Source organism: Plectrocnemia conspersa, unplaced genomic scaffold, assembly GCF_051122295.1.
Source record: "Plectrocnemia conspersa isolate PC_06_02 unplaced genomic scaffold, ASM5112229v1 ptg000006l, whole genome shotgun sequence".
Taxonomy (NCBI): domain Eukaryota; kingdom Metazoa; phylum Arthropoda; class Insecta; order Trichoptera; family Polycentropodidae; genus Plectrocnemia; species Plectrocnemia conspersa.
This window is the reverse complement of record NW_028277170.1, coordinates 16,795,518-16,808,262: the sequence shown is the minus strand read 5'-3', so window position 1 is coordinate 16,808,262 and position 12,745 is coordinate 16,795,518. Positions and strand designations below refer to the sequence as shown.

Here is a 12,745-nt window from a genome sequence, read left to right as displayed (position 1 = left end):
ATCTTTTTATTTTAATGATATTTTTTTTCGTTAATAAATCTCTGTTTAAAGTCATTTATTGACTGGTATCATTTTTATCTCTCGCACTAGAAGTTAATCTAAGTGCAGCCCTTACAAAAATTATTGATAATTTTCATCGGTGCAAAATTTTAACATATTCATTAGGTTATTGTTTCATTGTAGCGTTGTAAGTTGCGATTAGAAGATACATCATGCAAATATTTCGTAAATTTACAATATATAGTATTATATGTTGCATATGATAGTAGACACCCCTAAAACTGTCTGCTTCAGCTGAGCTTTGTTGCCAAGTATACAGAAAATCGATTCGTTCTTTGAGGAATACACATGTGCAACAATGTGTGCATTAGTGTGATTGGCCATTGAGCAGAGTTTAACGCCATTAAACTGACTTCATTGTATTGAAATGCAACCTGTTATTATTCACAAGTAATATGCCAAACACATTGGTCAGTTTTATTATACCATATAAATGTAAAAGCTATATTTCTCATGCAAACCTTTGCCTTGTCCAATTATTGTATTTACGATACAATCCATTTTAATTAACAGTTAACATAGTATTATTATGTATCATAAATAGGTAGTAATTTTGGTAATATAATATATATTATAATTACATTCGCACTTTCGTTATCCTATGAATAGAGATGTTTTACAATATATGTATGTATTGTAGGTATATTTCTTATCTGCTTTCTACAAACTAAAGTTTTAAACTTAAAATTGCAAAAGCTCGCTAAAAACAGTCTAACAATGCATACCCAAAGTTGTCGAACATCATTCACTAAATGGTATATTATTATTAAATATTACAAGTGTAAGTAGAAAATAAAAGGCATTAAATTTAAAGCACAACGTTTAATGTATACCATTTTAATAATCGCTGTAATATGACGTTACACACTTGAATTAATTATTTATAATATAACTTCAATCAATAAATGCCTCTACAGCCCTGATCGGTTAATTTATTATTAACGCAATTTGTAATTGTAAAGCAAGTTTGATTTTAGTATCAGATGAAAATTCTTGTAATTTTAGTGTTGTCACATTTCGACTCGACGTGCTGTTGAAAGTGCAGAAACTTTATTGCTTTTGTGAATCGAGTTAGACATTTCTCGGAATCCATGTAAATTTGTATAGCGTGAAAACTGTTCATTTAAAATGCGATGTCAGTACAACCATTTTAAATATATAGCTGTATATTGATACAAGGCAAATAAGCAATGGCTAAAAAATCATGTGTAATAATATTATATGCTTCAGTTCGCATTTTTCATATGATTTTCTCTATCTGAGATACTTAATATGTATTGATCATGTTTAACCCGTTGTAACGAATTGTACTAACGCTATCATGTTGCAATGGAAGACTACAAAATATTTATATAGGATTGCTTAAAAAAATATACGCCGAAAGAGAAGAAAATAATTGGATTAAATAAAAAAAATTAGATACATAAAAAGTAATTCCTGCAATAAATCAAAGTCTAGATTTCTGGAATTGTACCAATAGCAAATCTCTATTAAATATTTAGTAAAAGGCATTCGAATAAGTAATACAATTTTAAATCTGTGTTCCTTTAGACTGTAAGAAAGGATTTTCATGTATGTATATCAATTCAATGACAGTCCAAATTATCTTATTTATTTTAAATATAATAGTTTCTTCTAGATCTAGTATTAATAATCTCGATAAAGCTCATTAATGCCATTGTTGTTATTTTACGTATACATTATGAATCCTGTTTTAATTACTATATAGGGTATCGTGCTTTAAATGATATATATTTGATTGATATTGTATGTTAAAATTACATTATATAAAAATTAATTGATGATGACTCTTCTCAGCTTCCGGGTTCAAAGTTTTTTGCGGAAGGCTTCAAGGTATTCTAATTAAACCTTCGGTAACTTCAAATTTCAGATTTATTGACAAACTTTATAGACGTGAAATAAAATAATTAGTATCTCTACGAGCTCTCTGAGACTCGAGTGAAGATCGATATTATCAGTGTTGTTACTCACCGTTTGGTACGAAAGATAAAAGCAGTGTTCATAGAGTTATCTATTTCTATCGTTAATTGGAATATGTTAAAGTGACCAAAATGATCATCCATCAACAAGGAAACAATGCAATAATGCCAAAGATCGCACACCAAAGCCCTTGTTACGACCAGAAAATCACATAAATAACACCAGTTTTGTTCTTACTGTAAATATTCTCCGGTGTCTCTATGCATACATAATCGTGTGTGTGTGTGTGTGTGTGTGTGTGTACTATATATTATAGCGGTGTACTACAATACGATCAGATTTTATTACCTGTTGTAGTATACCTGTTACGCTCTTTAGACTAATTTCATTTCATAATATCGAAGTGTACATACATATATTACAATATGTGTAACCTGTGTGCTTATACGGACCGTGTGACGCTGACCAGAATTCGGGGTCAGCAATTGCGGCCAACGATCAAACGTGCGGCACGCTGCGCTGCACTGGGTGGGTCGCTGAACCGCGGCTTAGTAACTTTTGCACGGTGCGGCCTTAATCATAAAATGCGCCTACTACATATCGAATATTTACGACCGGACTTGACCACTTATCAAAAAGGTCGATTGCCCTCGACCGCAAAAACCTTTGAAAAAATAAGCAAAATATTGTATTAAAGTAAAGTATAAAATAAAGTGAAGAATTATAATTGAAAAGATTATAGTTATTAATTATTCAATATTGATATTGTACCCTTGAAAGTATTACCTATTAGATATAAATACACTTATGTTAACGATTCTTCTAATATTTATAGAATGCACTATTTGATAACTCACTCGGTGAATTAGCGTATATTTATTTATTTATGATGAAATGTGAATTGATGCGTTATCGTGGTGCAAAATACAAAAGTAATTTTCCTGTAATTCTAGTTTGGTTTTTAATACTCCTTATTGACCTAGTGGTAACAATTCATATTACACTATACCGGTATGCACATTTATACTGGCATATGACTAAAACCAAGTGTAGTTGTATGCATGCGAATATCGACCGAAAGCCGAGTGTAGTGTCTCTTTCTAGCATTCACTCGTATCTTTCTAGCGCGTCTTCGGGGCGCCTCGCTGTCGCTCGCGCCGACTTTTACTGTTAAACCAAACAATCTAACCTTTTTTTAATGATATTGTGATATTGGGATATTCTGGAACGTCGCGACCAGATAGAATGCTTCTCTTGCACGAACCATCCAAATTCAAGGATCTTTTCGGCGATAAAGAGCTGAAAAATTATTTAATGGCATAATTTTTGTTTATGTAATGCGCATCATGCCGGATTTGGGAAAGCTATTAAGTCATGATGATTAGAAGTGTAATAAAAAAGTTGTTATATCAGTCTATATACATTATATTACATATTAATATTTAGAATTAGATTGGTTATTTTTAAATTTAATTATATTTTATGAATAAATATTAATATCTATGGGATATAAAAATAAAAAACTTATATTTTACTAATTCAAGTCACTATAAAATATTTCTAATTCTAAAAAATAATTTTGTTGTACTTTTAATAAATTGTTAAAATAAAAAAATAAAATTAAATACTAATCTTTATAAAAATATTTTAAATGCACAGCAGTTGTTCTAGAAAAGGTTTGCTTTTTTGATTAAGCCGTTAATTTATCGGGAAAAAACTAAATGAATATTTAATATTTCAATTTATTTCATATACATATGTATGTATTATACATAATTCATCTATAGTATTTTATAAATATTGTTATTTTCTAAAAAAATATGTTAGTATTCAGCTAATAATCATTACATAATATGTTAAGTAATACAATTTACAACTTTATTATTATGTTATGAATAGAGCGATAATTTGTTTTCAATACTATTTTTTTCATTTGGTAACCGCCTTTGGAAGGTATAGTGTATTTTTTACCCCTTAAAAAGTGTGAAGTGCATATGCTTCAAGTGTCTTCTCGACATTCTATACCCGTAAAATTTGATGGGATAGACGTCTTAAAATATTTTATCGCTTTTCATTTCTAAAGCATTCATTAGCGCACGAGTGCTAAAATACAATTCAGTTAAAATGTAACATAAAATGCATTCGATAATTTGTATTTTGCATACTACAATTTGGGTTTTTATGCGATGTAATTATTATTATTACTATAGCTAAATTTATAATTTTTTTAATGTTGAGATATAGTATGTATATACAAAGCGTTAAAATAACGTAAATGATGTTCATAAATATATGTATGCAAGCTCCTTATGGACATTGTAATCTAAACATTGAGATGGTGAAGCATTTCAAATACCTGGACAGCTTAATATACGATGAAATGGACCTCGAAGTTAAGGTCCGGTCTGAAATTACTATAAATTAGTTTTATAAATTTAAAGCTGCTCTCACAAACGAGCATTTCCATTTTCAGACAGAATTCAATTCATAAAGGGCTATGTCTGGTCAGTGCTATTGTACGGATGCGAGCCCTGGACATTAAAGAGTAATAGAAGCGTTTGAGATATGGCTTTATGGAAGTACCATAGACACGTGATTCGAGGTCCGAAATATTAGCTACACATACCCTAGTAATGTGAAAATTTTAAGGGAAAAAATGGACCGAAAGAAAGAATATGTCTCGGCTGCCAAACATATGCATTTTGAAGGTGATGACAACCTAAGAAGTGTTTCGTGTTGCAAAGGAGCGAAAAGAATACTTGTAACTTATCAACAATATGTTAGCCAACGTCTGGAATTAAAAATGACACCAGAAGAAGTTAAAAAAGAAATACAGAATGGGTCAAAAATTGATTTTTATGCCGTTATTTTTTCGTATATTTTAATATTTCGTTATATCATAATAATCAAAAATAAAATACACGTTTAACTAAAATCATACTATGATAATATTTTCGATCTTCAATAATATTCTCACTAAGCATTACGACATAAATACATGCATATTTGCTCAAATTCAAAAATTGTTTGTTTACTTTAGTGATATTTTATCTCAGTAGATAAGAAGTGTTGATACTATTTTTAGTAGTGATAGTTTCAACGTTGTTAAATATTCCGTATCCATATATACTTATGTATGTGTATTATGTTACATACATGGGTCCTCGTATTATAAATAGTATTATACATCCATGTGTGAATTGCTCATATACGGCAACGAACCGTACTGGGAGATCTGACAAAACGCGAAGATTTCTCTTACATAGTTAATCCGTCGAAATGATAACTGAAGTGTGTACATATTGCTTTTGGAATGCAAGGTATCATATTTTTACTACGACACTGCGAAAATCATTACAAAATGCTACCTTCATACATATTTTAGTATAAAACCATCTAGATATTCTTCATATTTTTTGCAAAGGAATTAAATTTGATATGGGTTACTAACATTTTAATTAAATACAAAATAAAAGCATTAAAAATTATAATATGTAGTATTATAATTTTTAATGTTTAGTATTATAAGTTTTAATGTCATTGGCTAAATAAGTCATATTGTGTTTAGCTGTTAAACGTTTAAATAATATAAATCAATGTGCAATGCTAGCGTATAATGAACTGGATGACGACATCTACGTTCCGGACGGATGGAACACAAAACTGGAATTCCCGGAACAGTTTGATTGGCAACATAACCCTTCAGAAGTTTGAATAAATTTTTAGCAGCATACAACTCAGCGAATCGTATCCCAACGCTCTCAAAAGAAAGGCGCTGGAATAGAAGAACGGATAATATCCAAATATTCTCTTCTAAAGGTATCTCAATAACATCTCCTGAACTTTTTCGATCAACTTTTGCGAATAATTGCCGTATTGTCAATGTTAAACGCGTTCCTCGTAACAAAGCCGAGACGTCATAGATGTCGTTTACGTATAGAGAGAATCATCACTTCCTTTCTTGAACGTTTCTCTAGCCAGAACATTCCAATCGTGATTGTAGGAATACTCTAATGGCAAATGAGATCGGGAATATGGTACTTTCCGACGCTAAATGGCAGACAGTTGACGGATCTCCATCTCTCCATAGAGAATCTAAATCAGTATAAAGTAAGAGAAACAGACTGCAACAGATTGAACACATCCAAACAATTTTAAATCATCGGAATTTGTAAAGATCAGATAGTCCAGGTTTGGCCATTAACAAACACCAAAGGGATGAAATATTATTTTACCAATTTGTAAATTATAATTTATAAATAATAATTATAACATTTAAGGATTATATCAGAAAAATAGATATCTCGGAACCACCACTTGATTGTGATATTGGATTTGTTGCACTTATTAAAAGCGTAATAACACTAATTGCTATTTACGAACAAGTATATTATTCTCGTCGGTATAACACATGTGTATTTGTCGATTGGAGATTTGTACGGATTAGAACCAATTGCAAATACAGCTGAACCTAAACATAGAACAGTCGGTGTCTATACATATACAAAGGGAGCAGCACAAATGCTGGCAAGTCGGTGGAATATAGCTATCAGGTATACAAATTACAATTAAAGAAATCTCCAATTTTAGTTAAGCAAGCATTCTTATTAGATAAGTAACAAACAACTTCATAGTCTTATTTCGCTCTAAATCATCGCATTGGTTGTTTGCTCGGCCCTTTCCTCTTCTTTCCATGTACTAATGCCATTTATATTTTTTATAAATATTAACTTACTGCTATACACTGTCGACACAATCGTTACAATAAATTCTTGCGGTCTTAAGCCGATTACAATTTACTAAAAATATTACAAAACTTAAATAAGTAATTTATAAAATGGAAAAAAATCAATATTTTATATAACGCACAGATAACTCTTGCCTTTACTTCTTAAAAGTGAACAAGGAAACTACATTAAATAGAGGGTGAGCGTCAAATACCTGTGTATACCTCTTAATTCTGAGCTTAAATAAAGAAATAAGCGGAACCAATATTTAACAAAATAAGTACCTTAGCAAGAACACTTCTTTTACTATATACACAACTAATAAAACCGATAATAACATACGGTTGCTCGGTGTGGAGTAACACAAGTAACACAATTTTTCTACGTTTGAAGTCATTCAAAATAATTAACACATAGTTACAACCCTATAGTATAATTCTAACAATTAAAAAACATGGTATAATAATATCGAGAATCTTTAAAACGAACGAAATAACAGCGTTAACTATAATATATGGCAAGTCGCATAAAAGTTTGTATGTGAAATATGCTTGTACGAACAATTTAACATAAAACTTGTTTTAAAGCCAAAAAAACTATTTTTTCATATTTTATTTCATTGCAAATTTAGCTTCTGAGCACTTTTTGTATGAAACATTTTTTAGTAGGATTTTATCCCACGAAGTTATGATTAAAAAAAAAATCATACCAAATATTATGGGGGTGCTTAAAAATTCTATACGATGACAAAAATTCAATTTTGAATCATTAAAACAAATGAATTAAGAGCGTTAACTTTATTGCAAATCTCAAAAAGGCTCATATGGGGGTCCGAACGATCTGATACATCGCTTGTTTTGAAGCAAAAAACGATTTTCTTTATATTTTATTTCGAGAATGATGATTATGACAAGACTGTACTGTAAGTATAAACATAAAGTGTCTAAACATATCTTGCCTTAGAGGTATAAATTCATTTTTTAGTAGCTCCTGGTAACAAGTTAAGTAAATAGTTATAAAAATTCTTAAGCGTAATAAATTAAATAAATAATTAATGGTTTTTATTACAATTACAGTTATTTATATTTTTAATTTCCATTTGTAAACTATTATATAAAAAAGGAAAGGAAAGGATTACCGATAAAATATAATATATACATATCACGCAGTAGCTTTTTTGTTCATGAGGAATTAACGAAATGCTATGTTTGTACATTGGTCCAGTAGCGTAGCTAGAGTTTGTGCCGTCCTTGAGTTTAATATAATAATATGTTATATTTAATATAAAATGGTATTAGATTCCCCGACCTCTTCAGTAGACCAAAAATGTGCCACCCAGAGCGGTCCACCACCCTAGCCCCCCTACATTGCTACGCCACTGCATTGGTCTATTGGTATGCTCTTGCATTCTGAAATTTAGGGAGACGCAAGTTCAGAAATTAATTCCATGAAACTGTTACTAGGAGTAGTTAACGAAATATACTGTGCGCGTTGGGTGCCTAAAAATAAAGCAGATTCGTGATATTTATTATATATATTAAAAAATATATGAGCAATAATTTTGCACTTAAATTACACTATGTCGGATACGCATAAAAATTTAACAAAATTAAAACAAGAAGAAGGCGAACTAAACACGCAACGCATAATCTCCCATAATCAAAAATCTTATATTTTGCTAAACCCAAAATTTAAAAGTGCGTTCTTATAATCAATCAAAAGGCATTTTAGAATCAATCAACCACTATAAAGTAATGACTGAGCACGTGACTAAAACTGGCCTCTGATTGGATGATTTTATTTTATTTTTAATGTGGGCGTTGCGTTTCATCTCGACGCCCACATTAAACAACACTTATTTAAAATCTATTGTTTAATAAAAAAAAAAAAATTAATATAATATAAATATTTTTCTCTTTACAGGAATTTTAGTTAAAATATTAGTTTTGTTGTTTTTAATTTACACACAAAAATAAATCTGATTTCATTCATTAAATAAATGCAGGACATTAATGCACTTCCACGGTTACTTTTTCTATCTATTATTACAAACCATTATTTTCCTGATGTATGAAAAATGAAGTAACTCCCACATATAAAGGAGAAATAAATTTATGGTAAAAAATTATATAGCGGAGTCGATTTTATCAGCACCACCCAAAGTATTCCAAATCATAATTTATTAATATGCTTCAAACCATATCAAAGTATACTCTATTAATCAACAGCATTGTTTTTTTTTGTATTTAGATCAGTAGTAACGAATCTGATCTCAATATAGGTACAACAATATACACAGGCAGATGCCATCTACATTGGTTTTGAAAAGGCTTTTGATAATTTTTTTCGTCTTAATTCTATAAAAATGAATAATTATTTAGTAGATTATGACAAAATTAAGAAAAGTAACATATCTGAAATATGAGAATTGGTAGCAAATTTGAAGGGCTTTAAAAAAAATATATCGATGCCGAAACGTTATTTAAAACAAACCGGGGTTTAATTTATGAATAATCCGAAACTGTTTCTAGTGTAAATCGACATAAAGAGAAAAAGGACTAGGTTATTAGATAAATAGAAACTTCAAACTAAATTAATTACATTACGACACTATTGGAGTAAATCGACCAATATAATAGTGCTAAGGGATATTAGTACTGATATTCCGTTATCGTTAAAAGATTAAAAAGCTGACGCCAAGAAAGCCACTATTGAAATTAAGGATGTCTACCTTGTAGCTGTATTGAAACTGAGCTTTTATGAAATAGTGTAAAAAATATTAGGAATGGTCGATCTTAGACTTTTTTTAATCATTTTAAATTACTGAATTATGTTGCCCGTAAATAACATGGTTACAAAATGCAAAACACGGTCGCTATATCAAGTATAATTCGCTTAAGAATCATTTATCAGAAATTTTATTTCATAACTTAAACGGTTTCGTGCTTCGTTTAAAATTGGAGTTGTAAACACTTCAAAAATATTATTTCCTTTAAGATACGAATAAATTATTTTTTTATCGCTAATATAATATTTTATTTATATCCTCATAGGACATCTAATTAAGGTACTGACATTAAGATGTTTTTTGAGATGTGCTAGTTTTTTTTAAGATGATTAAAATTTGGATATTTCAATTTGATTTATTTTATTAAGATATGTAAAATGCTGTACATCAGTTCAGAAATTATGAAAATTATAAAAATTATAAGGTGATGTAATTAGGCATTCTGGTTTCCCGATGTTTTTTATTTCTCATTTTCACTTCTTTATTTCCCCCAGAATCTCGTAAAATTTCGATAAATAAAAAAATATATGTGATTATAATAATACAGTATCTTTATATTATTGATGAACAGAGAACTAGATAATCGATGAAGAGAACAAACTTTAATAGGATGATGATTTCTTATAATGAACGAAAATAATCGAGGGATAAGACGGATCGGTTCACGTCGGTTAGTATTAAACCCGAATCAAATCGAATCCCGAATTTAAACAGCGGTTGCTACTTTACATTTTTCATAATTCGAACAAAATAAAGATAAAAACCTCTGTAAAAATTAAATTTTAAACATAGAAGGTTATTTGAAAATTCTCAAGAAATCTTAAAAAAATAGATTGGCTAAGGTTTTCCTATGAAATAATTATATATTTGAATCATAATTTCAAATCGTCGTAAAATGTTCAAGGTACACAATAAAGCCTAAATGTTTTCCTGCGATATACGCAGCAATGAAGAGCTCGGGGGCATTGTGTACCTTGTATAACCACTACAGACATGAATTTTAATTTTTCTACAATTTTCGAATTCTGATTTAAACTTTTCGCAAATCATCGCATCTATCATATTTCTGTATTTTGAAAAATAAATAACTGCATATTTTATGCATGAAAACGTGAAGTTTAAGAAAATGTAATTTGTTCAAAAAATTCCAAATCAACAATAAAAACGTAATTTTCTCTAAACTATTCATATTTTACAATTTAGCATCAAATCGCAAATTGCTCAAAATATGTGTTTAAAGTTGCCAAATAATGCAACTGATTCAATTCTAATAGAAGAGATACAAAAAAGTTTTTCAAAATTCACAAAATTCCTACAATGTATGTGTGTGTACTCGAGAAAGCACTTATTTTATAAATATACAATACAATACTACCTAATTACCGGCGCTTGTGCAAGTATTGTTTCAGATACCGCATGCAAGAACAATTCATTAAGCACAGCTATTTGGACACGGTCAACTAGGTGACAGCGACTGGGCGACGCTCAAACGAGCGACGGACAAATGGGCGATGGTCTTTTGGGCATACCTAGATGGATGGAAATGTGCCTCATCAAAAAAGATTTTCTTTGAAAAACCAGCATCGACTTCCTGCTGCTCTAACACTCAATCTGCGTAAATTCTTCGCTGTTTCTGGACATCAGTTATTGTGTTATCGTGTGCAAATCCAGATGAAAAATGTGCCAAAGGGAGCCATAAGAAAAGCCCAAAAGCTGTGAACGACAATTTCATCATTTTAATTATAAAAGCTGCTGATTTGTTAAACTAAATATATCAATGAAAGGTGATGGATATAAACATAATTATATAATAGCCGATCGTTTAAAAAATAAATTAAAAAGCAAATTAATGCAATGTATTTAATTATTATTATTATGTCGAAAAAAAAATTTCAACTGCCTCATAATTCGCAACTACTCTGAATGGTGTCTTTTGATCAATTTTCGTGTGAGCAAGTGCTTTGTGACCAATATTCGTGTGAGCAATAATTCGCGTTACCAGTTGCCACATGAGCAATAGTTCGTTCACCATATAAAATATGCAGATTAATGGAAAATTTAAAATGCTTTTCAAATGTTAATCAGGAAAACATCGAGGAGTGGTTTGGCCGCAATTCAAATGATCCGGATTTTCAGTGTAATAGTAATGAAAATACAAGGGAAGAAGATGCTAATTAATCACAATACGGCATTACTTATGTATGTTGAAACTTTACTGTGCTACATAGACCAAAGGGGATTCGAATACAACGATATAATAGCTCTTCGTAATGATATTCGAAAATTATTGAGAAATTCTCAAAAACAAACGAGAATCACAGATTTTCTTAATAAATAAAAAAATGATAATCTGTGTTGTAAATATATACATATTTTAAAATGCATATAGGTTTATAGTCTGTTATATTACTTTTATCACATAGTGCTAAAAATAATATTAAATATAATTATTTATAAAAAAAAATATATAAAAATTTTCCTATGAGTACACTATAGTTGAATAATAAAATGTGTATTCCCATCGATCGAAAGGAGATGCCAACCGAGAATCGCGCGCCGCCCCCCGCTCGCTATCGATTACGACGAAATCTTGCGTTCGTTCGCCGACCGACGGTGTCTCGCCGATGTGACGGCCATATTTTTCTCAGTGCCGGCAGAGGGGGGTAGAGCTGTTGAGCATCTCCCCACTTCTCTTGCCCGACGCCATTCGATACCGCGCGCGCGGTGTCGTCGGATGTGTCTTCGCCCGCGTCCGCCCGCACCCCCACCCCGATGGCGTCGCGTGCTTCGCCGGTCGCCAGTCCGCGTGCGAACGTCGTCGGAGGCCGAACCCAGCAGCATGCCTGCGCCTTCGGAACTCGAAGCCCCAGCCGAGCGCCATCTTGAAGTACGTTTGAAATTCAATCCATTTTATTTTCATGTATATGTATAAAAAAAAAACCCGCGTGGGTCATAAGACCGCGAAACGCGTGCATCGTTTATGTATATGTTGCGTGTGCGTATTTTCGGACGTGAGCGACTTCCGGTCGGCGCGGCTTCGCACGCGCGTCTCGTCTTCTCTCTCCCCTAATTTTTCATCTTCGCCACGCGGTCGATCGATCCGAAGCTTTCGATTGCGAGAGGACGCCGCATTCCTGCGTGCGACACACCACGCGGAATGCGGTAAACCGTTCCGGATGCGCAACGGTATTCGCCGACGCTTCGCATTCCACGCGCTATTACGGCCGAA

At 31.4% G+C, this 12,745-nt stretch overlaps 1 protein-coding gene across 1 annotated transcript in view; it reads left to right on the top strand.

Annotated features, from left to right (window-relative positions):
• The first annotated feature begins 6,035 nt into the window (after positions 1-6,035).
• The window catches only part of LOC148234365 (uncharacterized), a 46,996-nt gene continuing 40,286 nt past the window's right edge, over positions 6,036-12,745 (top strand). The window contains exons 1-2 of the mRNA XM_088188398.1: positions 6,036-6,104; positions 12,165-12,403. Coding sequence (XP_088044524.1) covers positions 6,036-6,104; positions 12,165-12,403 — 308 coding nt within the window. The remainder of the gene's footprint in view (positions 6,105-12,164; positions 12,404-12,745) is intronic.